Source organism: Chiloscyllium plagiosum, unplaced genomic scaffold (assembly GCF_037043375.1).
Source record: "Chiloscyllium plagiosum isolate Xiang-an unplaced genomic scaffold, Cpla_swu_hap1 HiC_scaffold_3, whole genome shotgun sequence".
NCBI lineage: Eukaryota > Metazoa > Chordata > Chondrichthyes > Orectolobiformes > Hemiscylliidae > Chiloscyllium > Chiloscyllium plagiosum.
Genome location: NW_028270141.1, coordinates 79,789,067 through 79,807,345, shown reverse-complemented (window position 1 = coordinate 79,807,345; position 18,279 = coordinate 79,789,067). Strand labels below are relative to the sequence as shown.

At 40.5% G+C, this 18,279-nt stretch overlaps 1 protein-coding gene and 1 long non-coding RNA gene across 4 annotated transcripts in view; one reads left to right on the top strand and one right to left on the bottom strand.

The window, feature by feature from the left end:
* cep85l (centrosomal protein 85L) overlaps positions 1–18,279 on the bottom strand; it is a 303,075-nt gene that overhangs the window by 120,235 nt on the left and 164,561 nt on the right. For all 3 annotated transcript variants that reach the window (XM_043684467.2, XM_043684463.2, XM_043684471.2), the window contains exon 3: positions 14,829–15,655. In XM_043684467.2, coding sequence (XP_043540402.2) covers positions 14,829–15,655 — 827 coding nt within the window. The remainder of the gene's footprint in view (positions 1–14,828; positions 15,656–18,279) is intronic.
* Positions 576–6,333, top strand: LOC148150611 (uncharacterized). Its single transcript, XR_015753725.1, has 2 exons — positions 576–712; positions 3,543–6,333. It is a non-coding gene; the product is annotated as an uncharacterized LOC148150611 (long non-coding RNA).

The following is an 18,279-nucleotide window of genomic DNA, read 5'->3' as shown; positions in this document are numbered from 1 at the left end:
TATCCCTTACAATTCTCTCTAAGATTTTGCCCACAACAGAAGTGAGACTCACCGGCCTATAGTTACTAGGGTTATCCCTACTCCCCTTCTTGAACAAGGGAACCACATTTGCTAGCCTCCAATCTTCTGGCACTACTCCTGTAGACAACGAGGACATAAAAATCAAGGCCAATGGCTCTGCAATCTCCTCCCTTGCTTCCCAGAGAATCCTAGGATAAATGCCATCAGGCCCAGGGGACTTATCTATTTTCACCCTTTCCAGAATTTCCAACACCTCTTCTCTACATACCTCAAAGCCATCCATTCTACTTAATTGTGACTCAGTACTCACATTGACAACAATGTCCTGTTCCTGATTGAATACTGACGAAAAGTATTCATTCAGTGTCTCCCCATTTAGTTGAATAGTAAAACAATACTCAATATTCCTTTTGTTCTCTGTTTCATTCTCGTTGTATAATTCTAATGTAAATACTTATATACAAGAGTTTTGTTTTGGCAAATCAGAGTTAGTATAGTTAATAAAGTGACATAATTACAACTTCCTTCCTTTACCCCTCTTCTAAAAGCTCAGATGTGGGTATGAACAGCCTGTCAACAGGGAACTTTACAATTGAATTCAAGTCTGTCCTTACCCAATGCTCAATGGATGTGGCTGAAAACAACACAGTGATACATCAGCTGACTGATCTTAGTGTTGCTAATCGGTCAGGTTGGTATCATTCTCATTCTTCAAGTTAGCTGCTTTGTGGCAGCATGTAAACAAACCTTTTGCAGCATGTCTATCTTTGTAATATTGTTGTAGTTTCATAATTCTACAAGATAACCTTTTTTCATTAGTGTCACATAATGCAGAGCTATGCTTTTCTGAAAACATCATGAAAATAATGATCTGAAACAATTCAAATACAAATCAGAAGATAATTTTAAAAGGAATCAGTTAGTTCAGTTATAATGGTATGATATTTCAAACTAATCTTATATCTAATGTTGTCATTCAATCTTTAAGCTTGCAATTAACTTAATCATGCCATGGGTGTAGAGTGAGGGCAATTCCCAGATGTGCAAATATGAACTGTGGAGAAGTGCGCTAGGTCAGAGTTTCTTTTGGCCAGGGTGTGGTAGGTGATAATGGGTATCGTGGCAGCAGTCAGGTACAGAGACAGACTGACAAACCGGTCTCAAGAGCTCCAGTCATTTGTCAGAGATATGAATAAAGTATAAAACTAAAATAACTCTTCACCACTTCACATCCCCGAAGCCTGATAGACTCCCCTGACCCTTCAACTCACACTATCCTATTTCCCTATTCATCACCATGGCTCCTCATATTCTTCATTCCAATATATGCCCCTTAGCAATCTCTATTGACTCTAATGCCCTCCATGCAAAGCTATGCCCCTCTGCCAATCCACATGGTCTCTATGCTAACTTCATTCCATCCCATGTCTTCCATTCACACTATAACCTTTATAATCCTTACACCAACATAATGCCAACATATGACGACCCATGCACCCTACTCACCATCCATTTCCCTTCTATCTATTTTGCCAACTCTCATCATCTATCATGGGTGGACCTCAGGACCAATGATGAGATGAAATAAAATTCTTCAGTATATATTAATGAATTTGCTCTTTAAGAAAAAAACTAATTAATAAAATGCTTGCATTTTATTTAGCTTTCTTTAATTCTTTATATTTAAAAAAGCATTAGAATTCATATTCCCCTGTATAATCACTTGAGATTGTCAATCAAACTATGAACTAATTAGCATCCCACTACAATAATGAAAGGCTGTGAAATTAGTCGTATGGCACTCATTCTGCAAACACAGCCATCAGGCTTTATGTCAACAGATGGAGACCGGTATCAGCACTGATCTTTCGATACTGCGAGCAATATCTTTCAACTACCTCTCATAACAATTCTGACGAGCTTGACAATTCCAAAGAGTTTTTGCATTTTTTAAGCATACATTCCTGCCTGCATTGAATAATCTCAAAGAACATCTCACCACTTCAAAACAGCAGCTGACCTGTCCCAAAGGTATCCCAGACCCATATGCAAAAGCATCCCTTCCCTCTCCTAACCCTCTCAGAGGACCCAGAAGCTTCACACCTTCTCTTACTCGATCTAAAGTATATAAGTTGTGTTTTGGTCATTCATCTGGAGAAATTAGATCTGTCTTAGGCAGTTTCACTGGAACACGTGCAACTGCATCCATAAATCAGAGATTTGCAATTTAAAAGCCGCTTTAAAAAATTGTTGGGAACTAGGTCCAGGGATGGAACTTTTGGCTTCAGGCTTCGGTTGCCATTTTCACTGAGACAATTTCCTTTTCATTGGAGCAAAAATTCGGATCTAGATGTTCCCACAGTTGGATTGTTATGTAATGAGACATTAAAAAAAAATCAAAGTTGCATTTTTTTTAAGATCTCAGTTAATCTGTATCTAATGTGGTCTATGAAATGACCAGGGAAAGTCTGTGTGCCTATTAATCCATGATATTGCAGGAAATAACTGAATGTTATTAAGAGTGTGTCATTTATCCTCATACTGTGAATAGAAGTTGTTGCAGACTCCTGTGTGCGATTTTAAAGAATTCAGAATTACAAGAAAAACATATTCATTTATTACCTTGAGAGAACAGAAACAGTCGTTTACAACACCATATTTGCATATAAACTCTAAGTAATTTTATGGTATATTATTATTGGAAAGTTGACATACAATGGATGTTTTACATATTATGGCATGTTTCCTATTTATCCTGCTACAAGAAGACTTTACACTTACCCTAAATGGTCAACATCTTGATCCATCTACATTTAAAAATAAAGCATTGAATTGTTTTTTGGATGGCTCCCTATGTAGAGCGAAAACTACCTCCACTTCAAACATGAGCCCTTCCAAATGTCTTTATATGGTAGCAAATGAAAGTGTGTCTGGAAAGCATTAACCTTTCAGCCTCAGTAAGCTTCTTCCACCAAAATAAAAGGATTTGAGTGAAGGCTTAGCCTACGTATGGTAAAATTTATATCAACTAATTATGTTGGTTGGCTAGTTGTGATGGGGATGGAATGGGGAAGGATGGAGCATGAGACAGACAGACAGACAGAGAGGGAGAGAGAGAGAAAGCAAGAAAAACAATTTCATGTAAAAGATTCATTGGTAGAGTTGAACCAGAATTTAAATAGGGTTCTGAATTCTCAACTAGATACAACTCAGATAAAAAAAACTGCCATTAATAAATGTTTAACAAAACGTAACACAAATAAACAATGGCAATAACTTGTTTTTATTAGCAGCTTCAAGCTAAAACAATCTCCTAAGGCATCAACAAGAGTGATATAAAATACTTACACACTATCAGAAGTTTAAAAACATAATCAATGCACATTACATACTGAAATGTAATTTTATTTGTAAATAAGTTTAATGCCCTTCTTTGGTACCTGTCAATTTACAGTTGAATTTTAGGAATATGTCCTTTGCACTCATGTAGAGAGTCTGACAACTATTTATTTATTCAACAGGGAAATGGAAAAGTACAAGATGATGGAAATGACAACGTAGGTGCTTCAGACAATAAAATAATGAAGCATCCGTAGTTCCTAACGAGGGATACAACTTAATTCACAGCACATCATCAAGGCTGTGGGTGAACTGGTGCAAGGCAACAGACAGAATGGATTCTTTGGCAAACAACCGAGGTTTCAGTCTGATCCTGAATTTCCTTCTAATTATCGTTATGTTACTATTGATGTTTATTATTGTTAAACTCATGTGATTTTCTCATCCACTGAACTCTACCTACTAAAGACCGTGTGTAATTACTATTGCTTTTGGATCTGGAAAGAAAAATCCAAACAAAATGGAGCCAAGAACCCCGAGATCTACTGGCCTCTCCAATTTCCCCTAAGACCTTTGCAATAGCTATTTCTTTTAAAATGCTCCAACTGCTGCCTGGACAAACCATTTAAGGCATATATTCAAATAGGTTTTGTATGATTATTTTCAATGAACATCCTCAATAAGCACATTATTTGCTATTGCTATACTGTTGAAAATACATGGAATTAGAATTGATTGATATTAGCTAATAATATGCAGGTTTTCATTTGTAGATCTTAAGTGTATCATTCTTAGACTTAGGAAATAGGAGCAGGAATAGGCCATTCAACCCTTCAAGTCTGCTCTGCCATTTAATATGATCATGATTTATCATCCAACTCAGTACCCTATTCTTGTTTTCTCCTCATACTTTTTGTTCCCTGTAGCCCCATAAACTATATCTAATTCCTTCATGAAAACATTCAACATTTTGGGCTCAACAGTCTTCTGTGGTAAAGAATTCCAAAGGCTCACCACTCTCATCATTCAAATGTGTACGCTTGCTCCAACGTATCAGGAAAATGGTTAAAACTGAATCTGGTGAAAAATGCCACCATTATAGATCTAAACGTTGTACACACTGTTCAATATTAGAATTGTGAAATTTCTAAGCCAAATATTCAGAAATATAACATCAATATAGTTAAGATGGAAGAAAATTTCTGTGCACTGTTAATTACTGCACTGAACTAAATCTGATGGTCACCTGTTTTAATTTCTCCCCACACAGACTGACACCCATTCCCATATCATGACTTCCTCATTTATGAAATAGCTTGAGACAGAGGTAGTGTTTGACTGTGACAGGTAGATTTATTTCAGTATAGATTTCAAACTAGTCTTAATTCTGAAAAATATTTATAATGTGCATAGTGCCTAACATTCTGGATTCAGTTTGGAGTAAATGGCAACCAGCAGGTAAACTCTGAACAGATATCCTTGTTTCCACAAATTAAGCTGCATGTAAAGTTATGTCATTCCTTTGACATTCAAGCTGTGACTTTCACTTGGAGTAAATAGCAACCAGAAGGCAAATTCCAATTGCATATAACAACATGCTGTGGTTCTACATTTTAAGCCGAATGAAGAATGATGTCATTTCTTTGGACTTCAAACTGTGATTTTAATCGTCCCGACATTCTGAAGCCAAAGCTCCCCCAACTGTAACTAAGACAATTTAGATGAAAACTAATTGTAAGTTGGAGTCTGTACCAATTGCCTCAATTAAATAAGCTGAAAGGGCATAAGAGTATCACACTCAAGAAGACTCAAGTTTTGTGCCTGTTTCACTAAGTTTAAAGCATTTCAAGTTAACACATCCTGAACAAATCCTCTTCATCTGCAATGCAAATTACAGTCTTACGAGGAAACGGTTTGAGCGATATGAGGCGTTCAAAAATAGACTTAAGAATTTAACCCATGATCACCTCATGGAAACCTAACTGTCGGTATAATGCTTATTAGTTTTTTTTTAATGTATTTGTAGGTTGCCTCCTGAGATCATCCAACAAAAATGAAGATTTTTTTACTTTAGGTGATCTTTGTTGTAACATTACTACGCAAGGAAAATACTGAGAGTATTCTGATACTGTGAAATCTTCACTTTGTGAGGTAAATTCCTGTGATCGAGCATCAGAGATACAAATCAGTAATATTTGCACAATTAATCTTATAAATTTGCTATCTGTATTTGTAATTGAATTTCGGACTTTTAAAGCTTCTGATGTTTGGAAAAGCACATCAGCTAGTGATGGTAAGGGCACAACACTAACCCTTTATTGGCAGGGAGCATTTACATTTGATATTGTGGCTTTTTGTGCCTAGAGGAGATAGCCTTTCGACATTGCCTCATTTAATTTTGATACTTCACTTAATTTGCAGCATTACAGCTCAAGTCAAAGCATCTGTAAATGCCTGCACTAAAAATAGGCCACTAGAATGTCTTGGTGTCAGCACTGTAAGGTGCCTAACCTTTATGGCTAAGATTATATGTTAGGAGTTAACTAGAGTAAATTGTTGGTTCCCCACCCTGGCATGAAGGGATTCTAAATGCAAGGGCACATACATTTTGTGATATAGAAATAATGTACACTCGCAGTATCCAAATTGTTTCCCCAAATGTGAGGTTTTGAATGAATTTTGCAGTATCTTTGTGTTTTTCTTAGAAGTGGACCAGTGTCTGAACAATACTTTCCAAGGTCTGTCAAACTGGTCACCTGTGTCATAATGACATTATCACACCATCTAAGATAATGGAAGAAATTAGCATTTTCAAAACTATACTCAGTAAGTTCAAACTACAATAGATGGAGCATCTGTCACCACGGGTAACCTGACTGATCAACTAGTGGTTGCAAACAACCAATGTTCGAATGTTTATTCTTTAAGGTCATGCTTCTCTGTTCAATAAATTATTTCACCTTTGGCAACTCATGCTGTGGGTCAACTAATATTTATAAAATTTATCAAGGTATTTAAGGAGGTAAACATTCCTTGTCGTGCGGAGATGGAATTCGGAAACCAGACCGGGAACAGAGTTACAAAATAGCACACCTGATCAGCTGTCTGGCATGTTATCATCTCTGAGGAAAAGTGGTGGAGGCTAGATTAATGCAGCAGGGACTATAGGCCCAGCAGCAGAGGGTAACCACACAATTCCATCTATGGACCAATTGGGGGCACTTTGATTGAGCTGTTGGTAGTTTCCAAGCTGTTGATATTACTCAAGCCACCGCCGCACAGTATTGTCATGTGACAGTCACAGCCAAATCCCTGTGGAGGGCTCCCCCTCCATGGAGGTGGCCTGTCAGCTGTTATCATGCATTTTTTCTCAATGCTTAAGAAGGAACTTCTATTTTGTGGCACCCTTGCAATCAGCAATCAGCCTCAGCAGCTTCTTACATTTCCCAGTGGATCGACCAGTTGGACATTGTTGTGGATCCTGCTAATGGGGCTTCCAATTACCTAGTCTGCCTACCATTCCTAAATATCCTGGGGTCACTGAGGATCATTCATAAGCAGTCACCTCCAAGAACATTGAAACTGACACTAGTCCAGGTCTACTTCTGGTTCCTTGACCTGGAATTAAGACCAACATTGGGAGGGTGAACCAATCCAGGGAATTCAATCCATGTTAAATGAACCAGTCCCCCATGTGACTATATTTAAGCTGATGCAAAAATGTCCTGCTCAAAATGTGATGGCAGAGCTTTATTATTCTTGGAATTATTCCAAATATAGAAAGAGGTTGTACTTTTACATTAATATAGAATAAACTCATAGACACATGTTATTCATGTATTTTTATCTGTCATATTTCCACAATGATAAATCAAAGGGGATGCATTGAGAAAGGAAGGTAGTGGAGTCTATTAGCTTGTCATTGTGCACTCAGAAATCAGGAATAAACTCATTAACATGATTTCTGCCCAGAAATTTAACAAACATATCAACCTTTTAACATTTCAATTAAATACTGAGAGTATTTCATGCATGCTTTAACACGCATATTGCTAACACTCACAATATTCCAAAATAACTTTGACATTTTGATTTTTAATGGAGCCAGAAGAAGTAAGAGCCAGACTTGTGGCATCCCCTCTCGCTCCCCTTCAACATATACCCCAGTCATAGCAGGCAGCACCATGTGGGAGATTTCCAGCCATACCACAGCCAAATGCTGCAGCAAGATGCCTATTTGGCAGCTCCAGGCTGTCGCACAGCTCAGCTTCTGAATGCAGCATGTTGGCAGTGCCACAAGCTGCCGATTTCGGGTGGTAGCCTAATACTGCTCCAGTTGAAGAGTTAGTACTCGCATGGGTACACCCTTCTGTCCTTCAGTGATTCACTTCAATTCCCTTTGGCCATTTTGTTTATGTCTGTGAATATTTTAATAAAATCTGTAATTGCTAATGAGATCATTGAAAACACAAAATTTGAGCATCAAATGAGACCACAGTGTTCTTCCAGTAAAACGTTTAAGTGGATCTCACTGTGCATTCATTATGACAGCTAGTTAATATGCAAGTATTGTTTAAATATTGAGCTTCTGAATGGGAGAAATCTCACTGCCCACCACCATGAACAACATGTCCTTTTGGCTTTTAAGTAATTTATGTGGTTTCTATGACAATGTTATTTATATCACAACATCTCTGCAGCATTTTTCACATTTCACAGAAATAATGTCACAATTAAGCACAGATGGCAATGTGGAAAGAAAAGATTTCACATGGATGTCACCTGATTCACTCCAGAATTATTGTGGCAATCTCATTCCTGCTCAATATTAAAATTTACATCATTCATCATTCTAATATTAGTAACTTATCTAAATGTTGTTCATCTGTGTGATATAAACAAGAAAGATAAAGGCTTGATCTATCCTGCACTCATGATGCTGACAATAATTCACACTGTTGCCTGTGGAAGTTACATTTTTTTTCCTTTTATTCCTTCCTTTTTGCTGGAATTTTAATAAATTATTTCGTTCAACTTCAGCACCTCAGAACCCTTGAGTAGGTTATATCACTAAAGATTGCCTTTTCCATCATTTGCAACAAGTCCAGGAATCAAAGACTACTGACTGAATTGTATCATTATGGCCAGCTTACCTGCCTTCATAGATATGTCCTCAATCTCAGAATACTGCAAAAAAACCTTGCGACACTTGACCTACAAAATGTCAAATTAACGTACTAATCAGTTCATGGATAAATGTACAAAACATGGCCACATCACCATTTTCTGTCCTTGGAAGTCATAGAGTCAGAGATGTACAGCATGGAAACAGACTCTTCGGTCCAACCTGTCCATGCCGACCAGATATCCCAACCCAATCTAGTCCCACGTGCCAGCACCCGGCCCATATCCCTCCAAACCCTTCCTATTCATATACCCATCCAAATGCCTCTTAACTGTTCCAATTGTACCAGCATCCACTTCCTCTGGCAGCTCATTCCGTACACGTACCACCCTCTGCGTGAAAATGTTGCCCCTTAGGTCTCTTTTATATCTTTCTCCTCTCATCCTAAACCTCCTCTCATCCTAAACCTATGCCCTCTAGTTCTGGACTCCCCGAATCCAGGGAAAAGACTTTGATTATTAACCCTATCCATGCCCTTCATAATTTTGCAAAGCTCTATAAGGTCACCCCTCAGCCTCCGGCGCTCCAGGGAAAACAGCCCCAGCCTGTTCAGCCTCTCCCTATAGCTCAAATACTCCAACCCTAGCAACATCCTTGTAAATGTTTTCTGAACCCTTTCAAGTTTCATAACATCTTTCCAATAGGAAGGAGACCAGATCTGCACGCAATATTCCAACAGTGGCCTAACCAATGTCCTGTACAGCCGCAACATGACCTCCCAACTCCTGTACTCAATACTCTGACCAATAAAGGAAAGCATACCAAACGCCTTCTTCACTACCCTATCTACCTGCGACTCCACTTTCAAGGAACGCTGAACCTGCACTCCAAGGTCTCTTTGTTCAGCAACACTCCCTAGGACCTTACCATTAAGTGTATAAGTTCTGCTACGATTTACTTTCCCAAAATGCAGCACCTCACATTTATCTGAATTAAACTCCATCTGCCACTTCTCAGCCCATTGGCCCAAGTGGTCCAGATCCTGTTGTAATCTGAGGTAACCCTCCGCTGTCCACTACACCTCCAATTTTGGTGTCATATGCAAACTTACTAACTCTTATGCTCGCATCCAAATCATATATGTAAATGACAAAAAGTAGAAGACCCAGCACCAATCCTTGTGGCACTCCACTGGGCACAGGCCTCCAGTCTGAAAAACAACCCTCCCCCACCACCCTCTGTCTTCTACCTTTGAGCCAGTTCTATATTCATATGGCTAGTTGTCTCTGTATTCCATGAGATCTAACCTTGCTAATCAGTCTCCCATGGGAAACCTTGTCGAATGCCTTACTGAAGCCCATTTGGATCACATCTACTGCTCTGCCCTCACCAATCCTCTTTGTTACTTCTTCAAAAAACTCAATCAAGTTTGTGAGACATGATTTCCCACCCACAAAGCCATGTTGACTATCCTGAAATCAGTCCTTGCCTTTCCAAATACATCTACATCCTGTCCCTCAGGATTCCCTCCAACAACTTGCCCACCACCGAAGTCAGGCTCACTGGTCTATAGTTCCCTGATTTGTCTTTACCGCCCTTCTTAAATAGTGGCACCACATTTGCAAACCTGCAGTCTTCTGGCACCTCACCTGTGACTATCGATGATACAAATATCTGTGCAAGAGGCCCAGCAATCACTTCTTTAGCTTCCCACAGAGTTTCATGGTATACCTGATCAGGTCCTGGGGATTTATCCACCTTTAATCATTTCAAGACATCCAGCACTTCCTCCTCTGTAATCAGGACATTTTGCAAGATCACACCATCTATTTCCCTACAGTCTGTATCTTCCATATACACTGATAAATACTGATTCCATAAGTAAATACTGATGCAAAATATTCATTTAGTATCTCCCCCATTTTCTGCAGCTCCACACAAAGGTCGCCTTGCTGATCTTTGAGGGGCCCTATTCTCTCCCTAGTTACCCTTTTGTCCTTAATATATTAGTAAAAACCCTTTGAAGTCAAATAATCGAAAATAGGAGAAGGCCATTCAGTGTTTGAACCTGCTCCACCTTTCTATGCTCCTGCTTTCTCCCCATACCTTTTTATTCCTTTAGTTCTAAGAACTATATCTAACTCCTTTTTGAAAACATTCAATGTTTTGGCCTCAAACACTTTCTGTGGCAGAGAATTCCACAGACTCAACATGCTGGGTGAAGAAATTTCTCCTCATCTCGGTTTAAAATGGACGACGATGTCCTTAAATGGTGACTGTAATATTGGTTAAACTGACGTGCAACCTGACCCTACACTAGGGATCAGATATTCATGGAAACAGGATGTCTTGAGAGTGATTCTGGGATTACTGAACCCATTAATAATACCACAGGGATGGGATTATGCTGAGGCTAGCAAACTTGCACTCTGCACACGATCTAACTAGCTCCTGGCACTCCCACAGATTTTGAAGGAATTCTCAGAGAAATCACACATCACAATCTGAAACAGGGAACCTAATAAGGGCAGGTAAACTCAAAAAATCTAACCCATGTTCCCTAGTCACTTCTCATGGCCATTCTATACCAACATAATACCAATAGATGCCCCTCCAATCAGCCCCCCATTTGCTCTATACCCTCCATTCCAACTCAGTGCCATCTAATGCCCCCCAACACCATCCCTGGCCTCAATGTCAGCACACTGTCAGCTCATGCTGGCACTCCCATGGCCTTTCCCACTCTTAACGCAAACGCAATGTTAACCCATGTTCTTTTCATTACCCATTCACTCAAATGTACACTATATACAGAAGCAATGAAACATACTAATGATGACAGCTGTGGAAATACTGAGATAAACAAAGACTCATTCAAAAAGACTCTTTGGGAAATAAACTGATGTTCCTACAATCCTATAAAAATCTTTATTAGAGAGACCATTATGAAGAATCAATAAACAAACATTTCATATTACTTAACCGTCTACGTAAGCACTGAGACAATGACAAAAGAGATCACAGAAAGAACAACTTATTACAAGTATTCAGAGGTGTCAATCAGGCAAAGTCAGCAAGTCAACCTACATGTCAAAACTGAATCCTGCTGAGATCATGTTTTTATTAGTCTGGACATTTGGCCAAGCATTCATAATGAGGACTGATGTAAACCCGAAGGGCTCATTATGGCCCACTGGCATGGTGTGCTTGAGGTGTCACGAGAAGTGGCTGAAGGGAGTGAGAGGATGTGAAAGATGAGGGCTGAAGGGCCTAAACCACAGAATCAGAAGACCTAAGGCACAGAAGGGAACCGTTCAGTCCACTGTCTGCAGTAGCTCTTCAAATGAGTATTTCCCTCCCCATTCCTATCAGCATTCTGCAGAGACCATTTCTTCTGCAACTCCCTCATTAGGTCCACGCCCCCCCAACCAACGCCCCCTCCACAACCGGCACCTTCCCTTGCCACCGTAAGAGGTGTAAAACTTGCGCCCACATTTCCCTCCTCACCTCCATCCAAGATCCCAAAGGATTCTTCCACATCTGGCAGAGATTTTGCTGCACATCCAAACACCTCATCTACCTGTCCGTTGTTCTCGATGTGGTCCCCTCCACATTGAAGAGACAGGATGCTAACTTGCAGAACATTGCAAAGAACATCTCTGGGATACAAGCACCAAACAGCCCCACCAACTCCCCCCCCTACTCCATAAAGGACATGCAAGTCCTGGGCCTCCTCAACCATCAAATCCTAGCCACCCGATGCCTGAAGGAAGAATGCTTCATCTTCTGCTTTAGGACCCTCCAACCACATGGGATTAATGTCAATTCCACCAATTTCCTCATCTCCCCTCCCTCCACCTTAGCTCAGATTAAACCCTCCAACTCGGCACCGCCCTCTTGGACTTCTCCCACCTGTCCATCTTCCTTCCCACCTATCCACTACACCCTCCACTCCGAGCTATCACCAACACTCCACCACCTGCTTTCCTAGCTACCTTCCCCCCACAGTCCCACACCCCACCTCATTTATCTCTCAGATAATTGCGTGCGTCTCCCCACTACCCCCCACCTCATTCCTGATGAAGGGCTTATGCCCAAAATATCGATTCTCCTGCTCCTCAGATGCTCTCTGACCAGCTGTGCTTTTCCAGCGCCACGCTTTTTGACTCTGATCTCCAGCATCTGTAGTCCTCAATTTCTCCAAATGGGAATCATTACCCTACTGCCGATTTCCTGGTTTTCTTCCCCCATTCCCTTGCATATTATTTTGATCCAAATAAGCATCCAATGCCCTCTTGGAAGCTGTAATTGTACTTCTGATGCACTTATTATAAGTGGGACAAGGTCACAGAGAATTGAGGCAAGATTTCTAAGCAGCCTGCCTTGACACTCACCTGTTCCCCCAGCCCTGTTGACTCTGATTTATTTCCTGAGTTCCTGTGTGTGTCACCCACATCCCCAGAATGAAATTGACACTATTTGAATAATTTAATCTGAAGTGAGGCCTACAGAATCCACTCAAGCTACTTATTGCAAATCTGGCCCAAATTCTTGAAGTATTATTCTTTGTGCGGTCAATCATTGTTGACTAGCCGCAGACTCTTTCCTGCCTGTCTATATAGAGTCATAGAGATGTACAGCACGGAAGCAGACCCTTCGGTCCAACCCGTCCATGCCGACCAGATATCCCAACCCAATCTAGTCCCACCTGCCAGCACCTGGCCTATATGCCTCCAAACCCTTCCTATTCATATACCCATCCAAATGCCTTTTAAATGTTGCAATTGTACCAGCCTCCACCACTTCCTCTGGCAGTTCATTTCATACATGTACCACCCTCTACGTGAAAAAGGTGCCCCTTAGGTCTCTTTTATATCTTTCCCCTCTCACCCTAAACCTATGCCCTCTCATTCTGGACTCCCCCACCCCAAGAAAAAGACTTTGTCTATTTATCCTATCCATGCCTCTCATAATTTTATAAACCTCTATAAGGTCACCCCTCACTCCAGGGAAAACAGCCCCAGCCTGTTCAGCCTCTCCCTATAGCTCAAATCCTCCAACCCTGACAACATCCTTATAAATCCTTTCTCAACCCTTTCAAGTTCAATTTGAACAAAACATTCAGTTGCATTTTCTTTACTTCTGGCTCAATCAAGCAGGTTACATGTTTTCATTGCTATATGTATCATACTGGGAATTGGCCTTAAATTATTTAAAGTCTTAATGAAGCATATGGATTAAGGTTTAAGGTGGTTGGTGGGATATTGTTTATGATCATCAGGTTGTTTTTAGGAGGCTCATATGATGGAACGATGACTCATTTGCTGTTCTGAAAACCAAACTATTTATTCAAACTATAATAAGCACTGGTAAGAAATGTGTAGCGGTCCGATGTGTCTGCACATAAATGCATCACGTGTGTATGGCTACCGAACAATGCAGATTCTTCGACATACCTGAATGGACACTTAGCTTTAGCTCACTTAGCTGAACCTGATTAGAAGCAGTTGTAAGGACAATATGATTGACTTCAGGGCCCCTGCGTTATGAAAGGAAATTAGCCATGACCCACAATCCTGCCTGAACTCAGTTCAAAGCTACACTCAAGTGAGGACAGGAACAAGTAATCCTGAGATATTGTTCACAGATATGAAGCTGTGAACACTTACTGGATGGTCTCAAAAATCATGAAAGACATGTGGGCATAGCACAAGAGAGCTGGATTTAAACCCAGAGAACTGCATGCTAATGTACATTAACCTCTAGGAAAGAGTGAAGATGTCTGAAAATATTTTTGGCAACAGTGATGTGATGAAATTATTGCTTCACACACGGACAGCTCCGAACAAGCTCTGCATTTTAAAAAAGAAGTCACAGAATATTTTTCTTGGTTGCATTTTTCCTTTTGTATTTGCCAAACACAACACATCTGAAATCAACGTTTTCCCTCCCCACAAAGCTGTTGTATATAATAAGACAAGATAGTGATTATTAATCATCTGGACAAAGGCTAACAAGATTGCTTTGGTTTGTTTTAAGTGTGCAATTAGTGAGAGGAGGCAAAGATATTCCCTCACTGAGTCTGGTCCACAAATGAGCTGTGTTACAGTAAAGATGTCAAAGGGAGTTTTGATGGGCTCATTTTACTTGCTGACACCTTCACAAATACTGAATGAGGGTCTCTGTGAACAAATAGGCCACTGAACACTAATTGAATGGTTGTTTTGAGCATAAAAAAAACTTCTCACACATTAATTCCTGACGATGATTGCTCAATCATTACTATGATTCCAATGCTGGGACAAAACAACATGGAAGCAATACTTCCTTTTTTAATGCTTACCTGGACTGAATCAGATTCTCGTTTCAACTGTTCGGGGTGCTGTTTATGTTGACAAACAGGAAAACTACATGATCCTTCAGCAGATCTGAGGTCAAGAGAATTGGTTTGCATCTGGTCACTAAGCCACAACTGAGTCCTCAAGGATGATGGGGCTGGTGTCCCATGAACAGATTGGCTTTCCAATGACTTAAAACTGTGTCTTTTTCCAGAAGCATCACAGTCAGCTGAGGTCGTTTTGTCAGCATGTAAGGCACTGAACTTGAAATCTAAGTGGTTTTTGTTGGGTGTTGTAGCTGGAAAAGAAGAGTCCCCAGCACCTCGACAAAAGTTCTCATATTTGTATCCTCCATGAGAAACTGAAGAGAGGTTCTGCGTGGGTTCTTTGGAACATGTGCTCCAACTCTGTGTGTCTTCGCTCCTCAAATGTTCCAACTTCTGATATGTAAAATTGTCTGGCACATTTACTCCATATGCATTTGGCTCCACATTGTAGTTTGATAGATCTTCCATATTGTTTAATGAATCCACATTCCCAGCAGCCCCACACTCAGGGTTACAATTCTCTGCACTACAGAGTTTGGACAGTGATGACCATTTCCTGATAGGTCTGGGATCCTTCATATCTAAAATCGTTTTTGGTGTAGAAAGGTTTTTTGGCTTGCCAGACTGTGACAAGGTTATGTTGTATTTAGTGCAGGCAGCTCCGTCCTGATGTCCAGGTCTAGTTGAAGAGGAGTTGGAGGTGGAAGGCATGACATGGGCTGTGGGGATGGTAATGTGAGATCGGTTTGGTTTGAAGGATGAGATGCCACTTGAGCTGGAGTGGTCTATGAAGGAAAAGAGAAAAATACTCAATTCATTGGAACAGCAGAAAAAACTTTACCAAAATTGAAAACAGGACGGTTTGAAGCATTTCAATTTTGAAGGAGACCTCCATTGGAACAAAGTGTAATAACCATAACCAATCCAAAGCTTAATTGCTTAATTGATTCTGAATTGGTAATAAACATTGACAAAGCAGAGGGGTTTGAAATTGTGCTTAAAAAGCAGAGAAGTCTGGCACTAATATTGCAATAACTCATAATTTCAATACATCCCAATGCACATCACAACCAACAAAGCATTTTAAAGTGTTTTCACTCACTATAAAGTAAGAAACATGTAAAAGTACATTCACAAATGTTCCACAAACAGCATCCTGAAAATAGCTAGATAGGCTGCTTTGATGATGCTGGGTGAAGGATGAACATTGGCCAGATACAGGGAAAATTCTCCTGCCTCCTTCAAATCATGTCCACCCGAGAAGGTTGCATCCGAAAGGTGGCAAATTTGACTGTGAGACACTCTTTCTGCACTGCAGTAGAATACCAGCCAAGACTTTATGCCCAGATCTCTGAAGCTGAGTCTGCAACTTTCTTTGTGATTCAGTGGCTGTCGCCAATATGTAACATGGCTCAGCTCTACTTTTTATGTAAAATCACAACTTTGGCCAAGTCATTGGTCTGGATTTTTATGGTAGCCACGCAATGAAACTGGCACTGTTCATTGTCTTTATTCCTCTGAAACTGACAACAACTTGTGGATCCCACATTTCCAAAGCTGACACAGAACCATGGAAGCTGCTCCCCGTGTGCTTCTAAGCTTCTCCACAGGGGGGTGCTGTCACCCATATCCAGAATATTCTGTCCATTCTGGGCATTATACTCCAGGAAGGATATTTTAACATTTGAGGGAGTGCAAAGAAGACTTGCTGAAATTATATAGAATTACTCAAATGAGTTAAATTGCAAGGAGAATAAAAAATTTTTTAAAGTGGTTGCAAATCCTAGAATTCAGAAAGTTTAGGGGTGATTTGGACAATAGACAATTAGATATTGAAGGCGATTCTTTAGGGAATTCTGCTGGTTGAAGAATCTGAGATGAGGGGATACAGCCTGAAAATTAGAGTGAAGATAGAAAACATATCTCTAGCATAACGATGGGACATATCGGGAACCCTTCCCCAAACGATAGATGATACACAGATGATGTTAACTCTGAGATTGATGGATTTCGGATTGATAAACTAACAGGAAATAGTTAATAGAAGGTAGAGGGCTGGTGGGAGTGTAGCACAGAAGCAGATGTATGAAGTTCTGTCACAGATCGACCATGGCTTTGCATCCCACATGCCCCCACTGGACACGTTTGCGACAACAAGGGCATGTATATATGTTGGCTGGCCTTCCCTCACATCCTTCTGCTGACCCCCACCTCATTTCGCTGCCCACCAACCTACCATGCTTGCATGAATAATTAAAGGTGGGTTAGGCTTAGCCTATAGTCTATCCACTAGGAGAGTGGGAAATCCATTAATTTATGGCCGACGAGACAGGAGGATGGAAATTGGGTTTGCACAACTGACCAGGACAAGCCCTGCATGGGCTGGGAGCAACCCCCCCACCCCCCTTAAGATTTCACCAGCACTTCTTTCCATACTGCCGGATCTCCAAAACCAACTGCCCCTCCCCCCACACCAAGCTCTCTCTCCTTGGATTCTCACATTTCTCCCCCACTCTCAAACCCTGAGACTTTCCTTTCTGAATGTGCCTGACCGTTCTCATGTTTCTTCCTACAGTACCAGCAATGTGCTGGACTGGTATTCTCAGGACGGCTGAAGCTGGCAGAGATGAACAGTTGCACACCTCTGAAATGCAGCCCATGATTTCTTTGAACAAGTGCCTAAACAGCTTAGGAGCAGTCTTGGTTCTCCCATACAACTGGCTATGATTACTAGGGGCAGAACAGAATTAATGACTGATCTGTTCCTGTTTATATATTCCACACAGTAAGTTCCTACTCTGTTGGTGATGATCTGAAGAGATAGGCTCAGATTAGCCTTATGACTCTGTGAGCCTCCTCAGCAAAATCACAGTTTATCTTTTACCTCTCCTCCAGTTCCCACATATCCCCCTGAGCTTTAATTCCCATTGTACTCAAAAACCTCGGCAAGAACAGGGATGCTTGACAAAAGAAGGAATTAAACCATGGCACCTATCAAGTGTAAAAAGCAGAAGGGAAATCTAATTAACAAACACTGACCTCCAAACAAGGAACTGTATAGAATGTGAGGAAGAAGTGAGAGCTTTAAAGATTAAAATGCTGGACAGGAAAGAAATATTTAACAATATACTTACAGCTATTACAATGCTATGATATTTTGAGATAAATTGGTATTTTGATAGACATTTCAGTCCCACAATATTTAGAAATTGCAGTAATAAACTCCATTACTTCTGCAGCATTACTGGCAAAATATGCCCTCTGGTGATGAACCTGGGAACTGCAGCTTTGTTCTGCCAACAAAACCATCAGTATAGAGCTGACTGCAGTTCCAATTTGTTTCCTCGACTCTTCAGAATTTCAGAGCACTGTGAATTTTTCATATTTCGCATACATAAATTAAAACGTT